At 43.2% G+C, this 16,644-nt stretch overlaps 1 protein-coding gene across 2 annotated transcripts in view; it reads right to left on the reverse strand.

Annotated features, from left to right (window-relative positions):
* Nucleotides 1-333: 333 nt before the first annotated feature.
* ADGRE1 (adhesion G protein-coupled receptor E1) overlaps nucleotides 334-16,644 on the reverse strand; it is a 69,297-nt gene continuing 52,986 nt past the window's right edge. Inside the window, exons 12-20 of one of the 2 annotated variants that reach the window (XM_053586173.1) lie at nucleotides 14,863-15,062; nucleotides 13,243-13,413; nucleotides 11,280-11,474; nucleotides 9,619-9,854; nucleotides 8,536-8,602; nucleotides 5,119-5,210; nucleotides 2,363-2,531; nucleotides 2,134-2,238; nucleotides 334-864 (exon numbers count right to left, since the gene is read on the reverse strand). In XM_053586173.1, coding sequence (XP_053442148.1) covers nucleotides 859-864; nucleotides 2,134-2,238; nucleotides 2,363-2,531; nucleotides 5,119-5,210; nucleotides 8,536-8,602; nucleotides 9,619-9,854; nucleotides 11,280-11,474; nucleotides 13,243-13,413; nucleotides 14,863-15,062 — 1,241 coding nt within the window. In that variant the 3' untranslated portion in view covers nucleotides 334-858. The remainder of the gene's footprint in view (nucleotides 865-2,133; nucleotides 2,239-2,362; nucleotides 2,532-5,118; nucleotides 5,211-8,535; nucleotides 8,603-9,618; nucleotides 9,855-11,279; nucleotides 11,475-13,242; nucleotides 13,414-14,862; nucleotides 15,063-16,644) is intronic. The other variant, XM_053586174.1, reaches the window with a different exon arrangement.

Genomic DNA, 16,644 nt, shown 5'->3' on the forward strand with positions numbered 1-16,644 from the left:
AACTGTCTGTGTCAAAACCACTATCAAAGCTGGGCACAGTAGCCTGTAATCCCAGCACTCTGAGAGGCTGAAGCAGGAGGATCCCTTGAGCTCAAAAGTTTGAGACCAGCCTGACCAAGAGCGAGACCCCATCTCTACTACAAATAGAAAAACTCAGCTGGGGGTTGTGGAGGGCACTGGTAGTCCCAGCTACTCAGGAGGCTGAGGCAGGAGGGTCACTTGGGCCCAGGGGGTTGAGGTTAATTGCAGGGAGCTATGACATCATGGCTTTCTAGCCTGGGTGGCACTATTGACTTTGGCAGGCATGAGGCACAGGAGCCACTCTGGTGGGCAAGTTTGTGCCACAGTAGCCTTTGTGTCCATGAGCTCTATGGTTCCTGGGGACTCTCAGTATAGTTTTGCTGACCATTTATTTAAAAGCAGGAAGAATCCCTGGCCCAGCGTACCTCAGTCAGACAGACGACAATCATTTATTGAGAGCTGCTCTGAGCCAAGTACTGACAGACGCTGGAAGACAGACTGGGAACCACACACCAACAAGTGCAAGAGAAACAGCCTGGATGCCAGTTGTCATGGTCATGCCATTGAACTGGACCTGTTGTTTCCCCAAAGTCAGGAAATTCACAGAGATGCATGATCCAGGAGACAACACGGTCCTTTGAGGCAGAAAGCCTTGCTTCTCCCCACTGGGCATAAAACCATGAGAAACCAGCCCAGACGTGCAGGCTCTGAATCATGAGGGAGTTCTGGGGCTGCTGGGATCTAGCACTTCCATGTTAAGCTGCAAAGAGATTTCAGAGTAGGCATCTACTGTCTTCAACTATTACTCCATAGTGTATATGAGAGCAAGAATGGACTTTAACCCTGTGAGAGAGAAAAGAGAATGTTTTCCAAGTCACTGGGAGGATTTATACAAAGTTGATACCAAAGGTCATATCTACAGAGATATGGGTCTGAAAAATACATGGGGAGGTTAATATAGCAAGAAACACTGGAAAGATAAACATTGAAATGTGAAAAGTGATTGTCTGTAGTGTGGTGGGCACTGTTGGCAAAGCCAAAGACATTCTCAGCCACTTCACCATTGACAGCTCCCATTCTAGAAGTTAGAAATCCACATGCAGTCATCCTCTGTTCCTGCAGGACTGTTGCCAGGAGCCACTGAAGTCACCAATATCTGTAGATGCTCAAGTCTCTGGCATAAACTAGCATGATATTTGCATATAACTTACACACATCCTCCTTTATATTATAAATCAGGCATCCTCAAACTGCAGCCCGCGGGCCACATGAAGTGGTGTGAATTGTATTTGTTCCTGTTTTATTTTTTACTTCAAAATAAGATATGTGCAGTGTGCATAGGAATTTGTTCTTAGTTTTTTGTTTTAAACTATAGTCCGGCCCTCCAATGGTCTGAGGGACAGTGAATTGGTCCCCTGTTTAAAAAGTTTGAGGATACCTGCTATAAATCATCTCTAGTTTACTATGTAAATAGTTAACTGTATTCCTTAAAGAATGACCCCAACAAATGTCTGTGCATATGAAGCACTTTTCTGAATATTCATGATCCCCAGTTGGTTGAATCCATGGATGTGAAATCCATACATATAGATGGCAAACTATACATGTGTGTATGTGCATGTATGTATATACATAGAAGTATGTATAATATATGCACACACACACACCTGTTCTTTGTCTTCTCTCTTTTTTTTTTTTCCTGAGGTAGAGTCTCAAGCTGTCACCCTCAGTAGAGTGCCATGTCATCACAGCTCATAACAACCTCAAACTCTTGGGCTTAAGCAATTCTCTTGCCTCAGCCTCCCAAGTAGCTGGGACTACAGGTTTGAGTCAATTGTTAACATCTACCTGATCTGGTTCCTTCACTGATTAATGATTAGAATAAAATCCTTAACATGCTCAATTCATATCAGTATAAATCATGATTTTAGCTTTTTCTAGGTCACACCTAGGAAGGGAAGCCTGGTTTCCCAACCCAGAGGCTTCAACCCTCACTCCATTCCTTGAACTCACTAAGATGGGAACACTGGCAACCAGTGAGAACCCAACACTTGGCCGCCTTGAGCAGCACTCAACAGTGAGCTCGCCTTCCTCCCAGCACCAGTCTCTCACCATCTTGGATGTGGACGGTAGGGAGGACAGTAAGATCCTTGAGGTCTGGGACTGGGAGCTGGGCTTGGTCTTCCCAGTGATCCACCTCCTGTATTCTTCTCGTACCTGCAGACGGAGACAAACCACTACCAAGTGCAGGGAAACAATCCTGGGACATGCATGTTGGGTGGAGGCTCAGTGGGGGTGGGGTGGGAGTAGGGCAGGAACAGGACGGACAGCAGCCACACACCTGGTGGTTGAGCAGACAGTGAATGAGGAAGATGAAGGCCCCTTGAAGGCTGTTGGTGATGGTGAACAGGTAGGCCATGACACTTGCTATGGGCCCAATCTGGAAAATGCCCAACACCCAGGTGCAGCCCAGGACAAAGAGCTGAGCAAAGGCCTTGAAGGTCAGTAACCTGGGGGAGAAGATGGGCAGAGCGTGAGGTTCTAGTGAGTGGCTGTTGTCCTTGTGGGCCATGCTTCTGGCAACCATCTGAAGCTGCTACCCTGTGACCTGCCACCTGGGTGGAATCTCCAAGTCCACTTGCAGGGAAATCAAGTCCTGCAGGAATTCAAAAGCAGTAAGCTCACTGACACATGCAGACACAAAGATGTCTGGGCATGTGTATTTAAGGAACTTTTGTGTGTAGTTGTGAAAAGATAAGAGAACCCCATGTCCAAAAACGTGGGACCATTTAAATAAATGGCGAAACCATAGTGTAAAATACAGCCTTCTTTTCATTGGTGTAAAATTCACCGAACAAAAGAGTCACCATTTTAGTTAAATATCTAACAATGGATGAATGGATAAACAAGATCTGGTATATTATCCACATGATTGGAATATTATCCAACCATGAAAAGGAGTGATATAGTGATACATGATACAATGTGGATACACCTTACAAACTTAATGAGTAGAAGAAACCAGACACAGAAGACAATAGGCAAATTTATAAAGGTTGAAAGCAGAGTATAAAGACATGTTTAAAACTAATATGAGAGTGGCTATATGCTGTACTGGAGGAGGGTATAGGCTGGATCAGACAGCCTGCATTCTAATTCCCCTGATCTAATCACTGACACTGTGGCCTTAGCACGTTATTTAATCTCATTGTGCCTTAATTTTCTTACTTTGACATATCAATAATAATGCAACACCTAACCAGTAAACTTATTCTACACATTAGATGATGAGACAGAAATACCTGTAAGATGCTTAGAACAGTATCTGGCACAACATAAGCATTTTTGAGTTATTATAAGCCACAAGTATCGATGTAAGATAAGTTATATGTTATTTGTCAAAAATAAAGTGCAGAACAATATATGCAGTATTGTATCGTTTATATAAAATAGGTGGACAGGACACATAGCCAGAGACTGTTCTGGAAGAAAGCACAGTGTGAGTGACAATGGTTGCTTCAGGTTGGGTCAGATCGGGACACCTGAGAGTGTAGGAGATTTAAAAATGTTAATGGGCACAGACTGCTTTGTGGGATGATTGAAGTATTCTGGAGCTACAGAGTGGGTGGGGGCACAATATTGTGAATGCACTAAAAGCCACTTAATTGTACCTTTTGAAGTGATTAAAGATGAAATTTACTGTTTAAATTTTGCCATTTGTATTATTAACTTTGTTTTAGTTTAACTTTTGTACTACTAAAAATATCTAAAATGGATAAGGGATCAAGATACATAGAAAAGAAGCAGGCCAGGCATGGTGGCTCGTGGCTGTGATCCGAGCATTTTTGGAGGCTGAGTCAGGAGAATCACTTGAGGCTACAGTTCAAGACCAACCTGATCAACATGCCAAAACCCTGTCACAACAAAAATATTATAAATGAACAGGGCATGTAGACACCTTTAGTCTTAACTTCTAGGGAGTCGGAGGCAAGAGGATCACTTGAGCCTAGGGGTTTGAGGTTGCTGTGAGCTATGATGACACCACTGCACTCTAGCCCAGGCAAAAGAGTGAGACCATGTCTCAATTTAAAGAAAAAGAAGCAAAGTATATCATCAGGTTACTGACAATATAATCTACACAATGGTTGTAGTAGGTTCTTAAAAAGAACAGTAAGTTAGTAATAAAGTTAAGAAACACAAATGATACGTAAGAATATGAAAAGGTCTCACATCTCTAATACAATATAATAATAGAATATAATACATATGTAACTAAAATAATGAGGTGGTATATTTCACCCATTGGATCACTAAAACAAAACAAAACCAAAGGCAAAAATGAACCCCAGTGCTGGCAACGCTGCAGGTAAACAAGCACTCTCATAACTGGAAACAAATTTATTGGAAGATATATATACTAAAACCATTATGATCCAGGCCACCCTTTATACAGGCACTCTTGCATGTGGTGTTGTAATTAAATAACACAATATAGAAGTATTTACAATGGGTACAATGGTATACAAGGCAGTATCATTTGTGATAGAAAAAAAGCAGCAACTTAGATGTCTATGAATAAGAGATAATTTAAATACAATGGGCTACCTCCTTCCACTGAACTGCTATGCAAAAAAAATACTGTAGAATAATTTCTGATTAAATGATAATGTTAATTACATTATTAAGATAAAAAATTATTAAAAATAGTATGATTCTTTTTGTTATAAATATGCACATATATGTATGCATAGAGAAGAATGAGAAATGTGTTATTAGTTGTAATATATGAAACACTATTCCTAATAACTGTGCTAAATACTTCATAAGCCACATGAAGTAAGCAGTATTTATTAATATCCTTATTCTATAGATGAAGAAACTGAGCTTCAGAGATGCTATGTAACTTGCCTAAGGTCACACAGCTATTAGGAAGCACAGCTGAAGTCTGAGCCTTCTGATCCAGACCCTGTGCTAGCCTAAACAAGCTTCATCACCTGTTTTGGGCACAGGATCCAGCATACAAAAGGAGCACAAGGAGCTTTAGTGGGAAGAAGGAATGGAAAGTAGAAAGGGAGTGGAGAGGAAGGAGGATAGTACCTGGTGTCTTTCAGTGTCGACACGTCAGCATTGACACTGGAAAGCTTCTTTCTCAGGATGTACAAGGCCCAGGTCAGGAGGATGCAGTTGACCTACAAAGTGCAAAAGAAAAGACCAAGAGACTCAACGTGCAAATGGACAATGGCCAGCCATCTATAGAAAGAGAATCCTGACCCACAATCCATAGCAACCAGCTCAGGAACCCACCAATCATCCCCAGACAAGCAGCATGTCTTGGTTAATAACCGACAATTTCCCTAATTTTTATTCCTGCTTCCAACTTAACATCCACAGGAGGGAGCCCATGTGCTCTCCTAACCAATCAAACAGGATAGCTTGCTTCTAGTTAGCCACCCTGCAGCTTCCCCATGCCAACAACCTCAGTCGGGGCTGCCTGAAGCATTCTCTCTTTTTCCACTATAAAGATGTCCACTCTTCTGCCTGCCTTTGAGGCTTAGCCAAATGCAAATAGTGGCTGGCTCCCTTATGCTATACTATAGCCATCTCTGCAGAAGTAGCCTTTGCTTGAACTCATTTAAGTGGTCATTGTTTATTTCCACAGGTTGGATCTGATAAGTTCAGACACAGGCTGAGAGTTTAGTACCTTCTTGGGCCTTCCCTCAAAAGCATCTCAGCTTGGGATGCACAGGCTCCTGGGCAGAGTCTCTGCACCTTGGCAATGTCAACACTGGGGGTTACATCATTCTTGGTATGTGGTCCTGATGGGAGACTGGGGTGCTGTCCTGTATGTTGTAGAATGTTGAGCAGCCTCTCTGGCCTGTACCCACTAGATACCAGCAGCGCCCACACTCTTAGTTGTAGCAACCAAAAATACCTCCATACTTTGCCAACTTCCCCTGAGGGGCAAAACTGTCCCAGCAAGGACCATTACACTAAGGGAATTGTTTTTTCCAAATGAATAAAACTTCCAGGAGAGCTTAATGTCATTGAAGATTTCAGAATGGAAATCTTCATTATTAAGGATAATGTATTATCCTTAATATTATCATCATTTTCCTTATTCTTGCTCCTTCCTAATATTATTGCATTATTCACAATGCCATAATATTGTAGTAAGCATCTCTTTGCACTAAGATAGGGACAGAGGAGGAAAGAGAGGGGAGATAGAGGAGGAGGAGGTATGTTCATGGTTTGAACCCCACCATTACCTCCATGAGAAGAGTATGCAGGGAAGAACTTGACATTCCAAGGGAGGAGAAAGTTCAGTGTTACCGATAGAGGGCTGAACTTGCACAGGAGAAGAAAGGGATGCCCTGAAAGCTGGACAGGGCCAGGTCATGAAGGACCGTAGGTGTCAGGCGTAGAGATTGGGCATTGCCCTGGGACAATAGAGAAATCATGAGAAGGGTTTCCATCATAAGAGTGTGAGGATCAATTTAGGGTTTTCTGAAAACCTCTCTCATTACAAAACATGACAAATGGTGGAAAAACCCAATTGACAGTTTCTTCTCTTTTTTTAAATGAAAAATTTTATTTATTTATTTATTTATTTTTATTAAATCATAGCTGTGTACATTAGTATGATCATGGGGTACCATACACTTGGTTCATAGACCGTTTGACACATTTTCATCACACTAGTTAACATAGCTTTCATGGCATTTTCTTAGTTATTTTGCTAAGACGTTTACATTCCACATTTACTAGGATTCACATATACCCTTGTAAGATGCACCGCAGGTGTAATCCCATTAATCCTCCTCCCTCCACCTAATGTAGGACCTCCACATGAAAGCTATAACCCAGTTACAACCTAAGAATAGGGAGAAGGGGGAAAGGGAAGAGTGGGAGGAGCCTTCCCCTCCCTTTCCCCCTTCTCCCTATTCTTAGGTTGTAACTGGGTTATAGCTTTCATGTGGAGGTCCTACATTAGTTTCATAATAAGGGTGAGTACATTGGGTACTTTTTCTGCCATTCTTGAGACACTTTACTAAGAAGAATATGTCGTATAACAGCAAGAAAATAAAATAAATCCACCCACCAATGAAAGAGTCATCATGAAGAAAGAATATTGGAACTGCCCCAAGTGTACATATTTCCTAAAACCAAGAATCTAAAGCACTGGAAATTTAAGCCTTATTCAAAAAGACAGGAGAAAGCCATGTAAGTTGGGGAGTCTACAAAATAATTCAAGGATCACATCCTCATTGAAAGAAAAGGCAAAAAAATATCTTGGCAAATAAGGTAACTTTTTGCCAAGGTTGTGGAGCTTAGTGAAAAAAAAAGAGAAAAGACAACAGAATGAGACCCTGCCTTAGAAGAGAGAGAAGGAGGGAGAGGGAGAAGGTGAAAGCAGAAGGAAAAAGAGGAAGAGGAAAGTGGAAACAGAGGGAGAGAGGAGAGAAAGAGAAAGAGGACAAGGCAGGGAGCAGAAAAGAACCATAGGTCTGGCCTCCCATGGATCAGGAGTTGAAATTTATGTTACCTTCACGGTCTGGGAAACCCTGCAATGAGAAATGTACTTAACATTGTTTGAGGGTGGTAGTGCCTCAAATTATGGGTTTGAGGGGTTAAATCGTGCCCCTGAAAAAGACATGTTGATGCTCCAAACTCCCAGCATCTCCAAATGTGACCTTAGACACAAACATGCATACAAGGAAGATGATGTGAAGAGAAACACAGGCTAACTACAAGCCAAGGAATGTCTGAGGCTACCGGAAGTTGAAGCAGATCCCTCCCTAGTGCTGTCAGGGGGACTTTGGAACCATAAAACAGTAAATTTCTGTGGTTCTAAGATACCCAGTGTGTAGTACCTTGTTATGGCAAAAAAAAAAAATCTGATAAATATCAGAGAAAAACCTCTCTGGAGGATTATTTAATAATATTGAGGGTTCCTAAGATTTAGATCAGTCAAACATGAGCTCACAATTAAAAGTTACCAGCGACACTAGGAAATGAGCCACCATGAGTGACAGTCAGAAGAAACATCATCTTTTGGGACTGTCGGGTCTGGATGGGAGGCAGAGAAGCAAAGACATGGTGCTCAACGTTCCCAGGCTTCCCTTTGCCTTTGTCCACCATTTCCTTCTGTCACCTCACTTTTCTCCCTGCTATTGCTCTTAATATTTTTGTACCTTTTCTTTTGTTCAACATTTATGAATGTTCAACATTTATAACTTGGAGAGACTGATAAAATTCTTCTTACTGAAGCATAAAGGAAAATCAATAATACTCTTATCCCTCCCAGGACATCTGCATCTCAGCATTAAAAAAAAAAAAAATCACAAGTCAAAGAAGTTATTCTCTAACTTGGAAATCTAAAGATTCAAGGGTCAGAAGGAGAACTTTTCGGGAAAATAAGAGACCTTCTCAACTGTGCACTTCTCTGGCAATTCCCAATCCCTCAGGACCCCTTGTATCTCCTTCAGAGCACAGTACCCCGAGCAATTTGCTTACCGTTATAATTGTGCAAACTGGCCCCAAGAAACTCCAGATGAACCCTGTCTCTGTATTCAGCCAGCAGCTATGGAGAGAAATATGTATCAGAGTCTGGACCCTATAGTTACTCATATTCCAACAAAGGCACTGATAGAGGAGAATGTTGGGAGGTAAGACTCAGATGATCCTCTTGATGGTTCAGGTCATGTTTCAGTTTCCTTTGGTCCATCGCTCTTCCTCTTTCAGAACTGCTTCTTGGGAAAATCTCCATGAAATTTTCATCTGGCATCCTAGGTTCAGTTGATTCACAATTCATAACCATTGTGATCTTCTTTCCCTCCATGCAAAACTCTCTGGTACATCTTGTCATTCAAATGTCACCTCCTCTGAGAAGCCACTCCTAAGTATCCTTTGTGAAAGTATCCTGTATTTACCCCTGGCTACTTTCTAGCCAAACTCACTGCATTCTTTTTAAATGGCAACCATCACTATCATAAATTATCATCTCACTCAAAACTTGCAGACTGTCCTTTCCTACTAGATGATGAGCTGCAGATGGATCTTAACCTTGAATGGTCATTCATCTCTCTATACCCAGCACCCAGAGCAAAGCCTGGCATGGACAAGAAATTCTGTAATTATTTATTAGTAAGGAAGAAAGAAAGGAAGGCAGGAAGACAGGAAGAAAGAGAGACTGATCTGCCTCTTTCTATCATGTTACTGCTATATATTTGCTACTTTTATCACCAACAGCCATTCTTCCATGTTCAATTACAGCACTTAATATTCTTTTGGCAGAATATTCATTCCCCTTTCCCCATCTACCACACATGCACAGATGAGAGAAAGAAACTGTTCATGTTAGGCCAACCAAATGTTGTCTCCTGGAATGTGAGACTTAGTAGTATGCCTACTGGATTTATGCAGTGCACAACCTGTGCTAGTGTACATGACAGCCCTGACACCAACAGCACATAAAGTAAGAATCCAATAAATGGCAGCCACACTACTGCTACTGTTATTACTAGTCTTCTTGTTCATCTAATAATAACCATGAACCCTGGTTGCAGGGTCTTCAGGGAACAAGAAGATGTCACTCACCGATTATTTGTCCCATAGTCCCATGACTGCACAGTGGCTGAGATAAGCACCACCAGCCCTGGGAGTCCATAGCCAAAGGAACAGAGGTGCAGCATCTTGATGTTGCGGGAGCTGAAGTAATTCACCACCTTCAGGTTCCTGACCATCAAGAAGAGCATCACCGCCTCCACCAGCATCCAGAAGAAGCAGGCAAGGAAAAGGTAGTGCAGAAAGCCTGCGATGATGGCACAGCCCATCTGGAGGGGAGAAGCCTGCACATCAGGTCCCCCAACCCCAGAAAGCAGGGTGGAGAGGGGGGCAGGGAGGGACTAGTGTGACTGGAGTTCCCCAAACATGCTTATTCATCCAGTTCACAAATATTTATAGAGACACACAGTAATTTTTATTCCGAGGCAATGTTTCTCTTGGAAGGGTGGCACATTGTCCTGGTTTGTCTGGAATGGAGGTTTCCCAGGACACGTGATTTTCAATGCTAAAAGTAGAGGGGTTTGGGGAAAATGGATAGTTAATCACCATACTTTAGGGAGAATTTGAAGATGTGGGTTTTCAAAAAACTACAGCCCATGGGCTGGCTGCCCATTTTGTAACTAAAGTTTTATTGGCACAGTACTATGCCCGTGGGCCTGTTATCTACAGGTGCTCTCCGACAGCTCAGTTGAGTAGTCATGACAGAGACTGTATGGTCTACAAAGTTGAAGATACATAGTACCTAGCTCAGGAATATCCAACCATTTTTCTTTCTGTTGCACATTAGAAGAATAAGTGTTCCCCTGGGCCACACAGTAGATGTGCAAACAGTAATAAAAGCTGATGAGCAAAACAAAAGGTCCATGCATAATTTTCCTGATCTCTGACACTACTGATAAACAAAAAAAAGTCCTCATAAAATCAGTCTGTGGCCCATGGACCACAATTTGGACACCTCTGATCTAGCTCTTACAGAAAATGTTTGCCCATCTCTAGCTAAATGATTAGCCTACTAGCATTTGGTGTTCAGGGAGGGGTAGTTCTACACCAAAAAATGATAGTCTCATTTAAAATGTCAATAGTAATCCTTTTGAGAACCCCTGGGAGCCTGCTATGTGTCTAGTGCTGTTATAGGGTATGAACTGGCTGAAGCTGTTATTCCCATGGGGCTCACAGTCTAACAGAGGATTTAGTGACACAAGAAATATAGCCACAAATAATAAGTATGGCTTTAAGTAAGTGCTGGGGAGACAAGACAGAGTGATAGAAAGGAGCAGACTCTCAGCTCAACGACACTATTGCCGGGTCATTCTCTGTCGTGGGAAGCTGTCCTGTGCATCACAGGATGTTCAGCAGCACCCCGACCTCTATCTACTAGATGACGGTGGCCCCTCCCTCCAGGAGTGACAACAAAAGATGTCCCCAGACATTGCCCCTGGGAGCCAAATCATGCTGGCTGAGAGCCACCCCCTTAGAAACTAATAGGCGGGACCACTGCGGTTCATAACATAATCCAGAAAGTAATTTTAAACTGACACCTATGACAAGAAGGAGCTACCTAGTGGAGGGGCTGGGATGAGTGCTACAGGCAGTGGGCACAGCATGTGCAAAGGCCCTGAGGTTAGAACAGGCTTTGAGGGAGCTGAGTAGGGATGAGCTGAGGCAGATGGGGACACAACCAAAGGGATATAGACCTTGTTGTCTGTCTTGCCTATGCCAGCAAGGAAGAGACTCTTGGCCAAGAAGAGGCACACACAGAGGTGTAGGTGGATGTAGGTGTTACGGTTTCGAATGGAGCGACACAGCAAGAAGGTGGCAATGGCCAAGATGAGGCACACCAGGGAGATGATCATGCCCACATGGCTAATGACATACAAGGAGAACTCCACCTGTGGGGAAGAAATTCAGCTGTTAGCCTCAGAAGGGGATCAAAGTCCTCACCAGGCAGGAAAAGGTAATCATCCAGATCCCTGGATCAAAGCCTTGCCTCCCTTTGACACGCAGAGTGAACTGGGTCCATCAGCATTTTTGCAATCCATTGCAATCCACCCATTCCCAGCCTGTCCTGTGCTCTGCCCTGCATATTCCTGGGGCTGGATGTCTACAAACTACATCTCCCAGAATCCTTTGGGGTGGGTGTAATTCATGTTCTCCATTGGGACGCATCTGTGAAAGTTTTGAAAGGTAGATGGGAAGCAAATACCAGCTTTGTTCAGACAGGAGTCAGCTGTGGCTAAATTTCATATTCCAACTGTTCAGTCTCCAGTTTCATGGTAGAGGGGACATGACAGTAGGAATTTCTGACCTCTGCATTAGAGCTGCAGTGGGAGTCACCCGGGAAGCAGAATCCAAGAGGCAGCCCCCTGACTTCAACTCCTCCATCTCCTTCCAGCATTTTATGAGCATGTAATTCCCTGTGTTAAATCCCTTTCTGATTGAAATACCTGGAGTGGTTTCTGCTTCCTGCACTGAATTCTGACTGATACTCAAACATTCCAGCATGTTACAACTACAGGGAGCGAAGCATGACATGGTTAGTCCTTCCCTTAGGTCATTCATTTATAATTATTTTTAATATTAATTTTAAATATATTTGATTCTCTGTGTGATATGTGAGGCAGGCACTCATTACCTCCTTTTTTATAATATTGTCAACAAAGTGGTTAAGAAAACTGACTACAGTTCTGCTGGTTTCTAGCTGTACGAGTTTGGACAAGAAACTCAGCTGGACTGTGCCTCATTTTCCCCTTCTGTTAAAAAGGTAACATTAATAATAACTGCTTTATAGGGTTGTTTTAGGAGGATTAAATGAAAATGCTTCAACATACAACTGTGCCAGAAGCATACTATACACTGTGTAAGTGTGAGCTGTCATTATTTATTTGAGATGAGAGAGCTGGGCTCAGCTCAGACAGGTTGAGTGCCATGACCAAGAACACAGAGCTAGGAGGTGATAGAGATAGATGAGTTTTGCTCTGCATTTGGTTCTCTTAAATCCTAAGCCACATGGTCCTCTAAGTCGCATTTAAGACATCCCTGGCCGGGAATCGAGCCTCAAGTACAGTGTGATGATCGGCAAGGATATTCTCCACAACACCAATGGGAATGTCTTCCTTCTCTCCAATTCTACCCATTCACCAAAGCTCACTTCACATGCCATTCCTCCCTGACCCACCATCAGCTCTCACAGAAACATCTCTGAATTCCTACAGCACAGCTCTTGCTCCATTTGTATGGTTTAGTGGGATGTGATCTGTGAGCCAGACTTCCCTGGGTTTGAATGTTCCCTCCACCAATTACTAGCTTTATCAATAGGCAGTACCTTTTAATGAACTTTAGTCTCCCATCCTGTAAAATGGGCCCCAACACACTTAACTTAAAATAAAGAGCCCAGCACACAGCAAGCACTCATTTGGTAAGATCTGTGATACCCACACCTGTTCAGGGCCATTATTTCTCATGCTGTCCTTGAGTGTCACAACTTCTTCAACCAGTCTGCACATCCAGCAGGGGCAAAGGTGTGGTACACACACACCCTCTATCTCCATGACTCCCTCCACAAGGTGTCCTCCCACCACCACAGAGGACACACAACACATGTTTAGTCTGTATTTCCCGGTTGGATTTAGGGCCAGAGAACAGATCATCCACACTGACCGTGAGTTCCCCAGAAGCCATGATGACGGCAAGATTCGCCACCCGATTACAGCCACAGACAGTGTGCATCTCAGAAGCTTTCAGGGTCACACAGCCAGAGGGCGTCCATCTCCCGCCCTCAGCATCTGTGCTCCAAGAAACGCAGATGGGCCTCTCTGACTCCCCCTTTGGCTGAAAAACAAAGGGCCTGGTCACCGATGGATTACCTTACATAGATTAAATGTGACCACCCTCCAGAGTGCTGGAGGCGAGAACATGGAAGGTATGTTCTGCAGGGAATGGAGGGAAGTGCTGGTGTTCCAACATGCAGTGATGGTGAGTCGGACAGGGCCACCTATTCTCTGGTTGCTAGAAGGAAACACCTCCTCTCATCAGACCAGGAAAGGTGTCCTGCAGTCACTCATGTGTTCTCTAGTCATTCAGTGTGTTCTCATTAAGCACAAGGCTGGATCTGTACTGCAAAGGCATAGTCAGTAAAACAGACCTCGGTGGGCAAAACAGACATGGTCCTGCCCTCAAGGAGATTATAGCCCATTGGGAAGAGAAGCACATACAAAACGGGTTCATGAGAAATATTTTTAGTAATAGTTTAAAAATGTCAATATACCTTAAGAATGTATAATAGAAATTAAAATAATCTGGGGTTGGGGACAGGCACGGAAGACTTCTCAGAAGAAAGCACATTAGAGATGCAAAAGGTACTTGGTGTTATCTGGATGAATGTTGAGCATGGCGTATATGGGGTGAGGACAAGACAGTCTAAGCAGGAAGGATAACACATACAAATGTCCTGGGGCAGAGAGGAGGTTGGTGCATTTCTGAAACTGAAATAAATCCAGGGTGGCTGGAAAACAATAAAAAGATACCCATGAGAATATTCATGGTGCTGACTCAGAATTAAACACCTAGAGTGATGGGTCAATGGGGAGCCCTCCAGAACATTCCACTAAGCTCATTATAAAGACGCTTACTTGAAACTTATCAAAAAAGTCAAACATATATTAGAAAAATAGAGATACAACAATGATAAATTTAAGAGAAATATCTACAACTAGTTGGGCAGTACTGGAGAGTATCACTGAGGAGAAGATAATGGGTCAAGTCTCATTACTCCAAATGGCATATGTTATTCCAGCAAACACACCATCTCCTATTTCTACTCTGGCTAAAACTGGTCACTTGAGAATTCCTCTCAAATGGATTCGATGTGACCAACTTCAAGAGTAATTTGGGGTAAGAAGATGAGAGATATGTTCTGTAGGGAATGGAAGAAAATGCTGAATATTTCAAAGTGCAGGGATGAAATGAAATGTCTTAGAGGGCAGACACGTCTCCACTACTGATGTGAATGTAGTTAATGTAAATAACCATCAATGTACCTGCATTGATGGTACTTCATCTACCCTAAATATCATGCCACGTACTGAATGGAGGGATACCATGGAGAAACGGGAGAGCTCATTCCTTTAATGGTGGCTTTGGGAAGTGGCTTTAGTTGCTGGAAATGATGGAAATGAGCTACCTTAAGGGCTTCTCATCAAAAATGAGAGTTGAGGCCATGGAGAGAGATGGGGCATTTCTGAGGTAAACAGGGGTCTCAGGACAGACCTCTTCACAAACCTGGATGTTCTCCAGAGTGTAGATGATGGGAGCTGAGAAGTCATCTTTCCTTTCCCCAGTCACGATGCCCCCAATGACCCGGGAATTCATCTTCAGCTTCCTCCAGGAGTTGCCCAAGGGGGTCTGGAGGTCTTGGAAGAAATGCTCATCTAAAGCAGACTCCATGCCCACAAAGGAGACAAAAGCCACTCCAGCAGTCCCTGCAGATTTCCCCCAGTGGAAAAAGAGGGGGAACCGTGTGGTCAATAGTTAGTATAGATGAGCCAACACTCACGTGTGCACACACAAAGACACACTTTAATATCTCACTGGTAGTTCACTGAAATACCAGTGAACTTCCAGATTGATGACTGCTTTCCTGGAACCATACATTTAAAATTAAATTTGAATTTGTGGGCCAGATGCAGTGGCTCATGCCTATAACCCTAGCACTTTGGGAGGCTGAGAAGGAGGATCACTTGAGGCCTGAACTAGTCTAAGAAGGAGTGAGTCCCCATCTCTACAAAAACTAAAGTAAGGTGTGGTGGTGGGAGTTTATAGTCCCAGCTACTGAGGAGGCTCACTTGAGCCCAGGGGTTTGAGGCTGCAGTGAGATATGGTGATGCCACTACACTCTAACCCAGATAGCGGAGTTACACCCTGTGTAAAAACAAAAAAAAACTGTATTTATACTTTTAGGGAAAATACTTCACAACTCCATGGTGGTAATAAAGCTTTCCTCCTATATTTATGTTCTTCTTGTACAGTCTCTTTGGGGGGCTTCCCTTTTAAATAATGATATGGTCCCTAGGGATGTGTCTGAGGCTTTCTTCCTGTCCCACATAGACAGCACCATCCTCCAGCCTTCATCTGCCACCTCCAAGCTGAGGGAGGAACCCCACAAATGTCCCCCCAGATATCATAAACTGAGAGCTTCCTCTTCCTTCTTCTTTTATCTGTATCCCTATTTTCAATAAATGGTGTCACCTGACCTGGAGCCTGGAGAGTCATCCTCAGTTTCTTCTCTACCCAAAAATCGCTTCCTCCTTCTTAATGTGCATTAAGTCTATTTCTTATCTCTTCTCCACATCTCCCATGTCTAACACCTTTCTCCTGCACCTCTGGCTCTCCACACGTCCTCGTCTGCCCTCAGCCTCATCCCTCCAAAAAAGGGTCTACATTGCAGCCAGAGGGCTCATTTCTAAACAGACTTCTATCTGGAAGACATAATGAGATCATCTTCTGACATCATCAAAACATCCCAAAATTTTCGGTGCCCTCAGGAGAAAGCCCAAACATACCACATAACAGCCTGGAGTTCAATGGCCTCAGTTATCTTCCCCTGTCTCCCACATTCACGGCTTTCCAGCCTCACACTACCTACTCCTAGTTCCATGGACACTCCAAGCTTTTTCTCAAGGCAGAGCTATAGCTCGTCCTGCCTGGAACACTCTCTCATGCTTTTTCTTATTCCTCAGAATTTAGCTACATATTTCTTCCACATTGCACCCTGTGCTTTTACACTGAAGCATTAAGCACAATATCAATCACATACATAGATCAAGGGGTGTCAAACTCTGGGCCAATCTGGCCATCTCCTGCTTTTTGTAACTAAAGTTTTATTGCAACGTGCCCATGCCTGTTCATATAGACAGTGTCTCCAAATGCTTTTGCACTAGAAACTAGAATGGTGGAGTTAGGGGGTTGTGACAGAGAATGTACTGATTACAACACCTAAAATATTTATTAACAAGTCTGCTATAGGAAAAGTTTGCCAACCCCTGATATAGATTAGTTCTGTCC

This window comes from Nycticebus coucang, chromosome 3 (genome assembly GCF_027406575.1).
Source record: "Nycticebus coucang isolate mNycCou1 chromosome 3, mNycCou1.pri, whole genome shotgun sequence".
NCBI classification, from domain to species: Eukaryota; Metazoa; Chordata; class Mammalia; order Primates; family Lorisidae; genus Nycticebus; species Nycticebus coucang.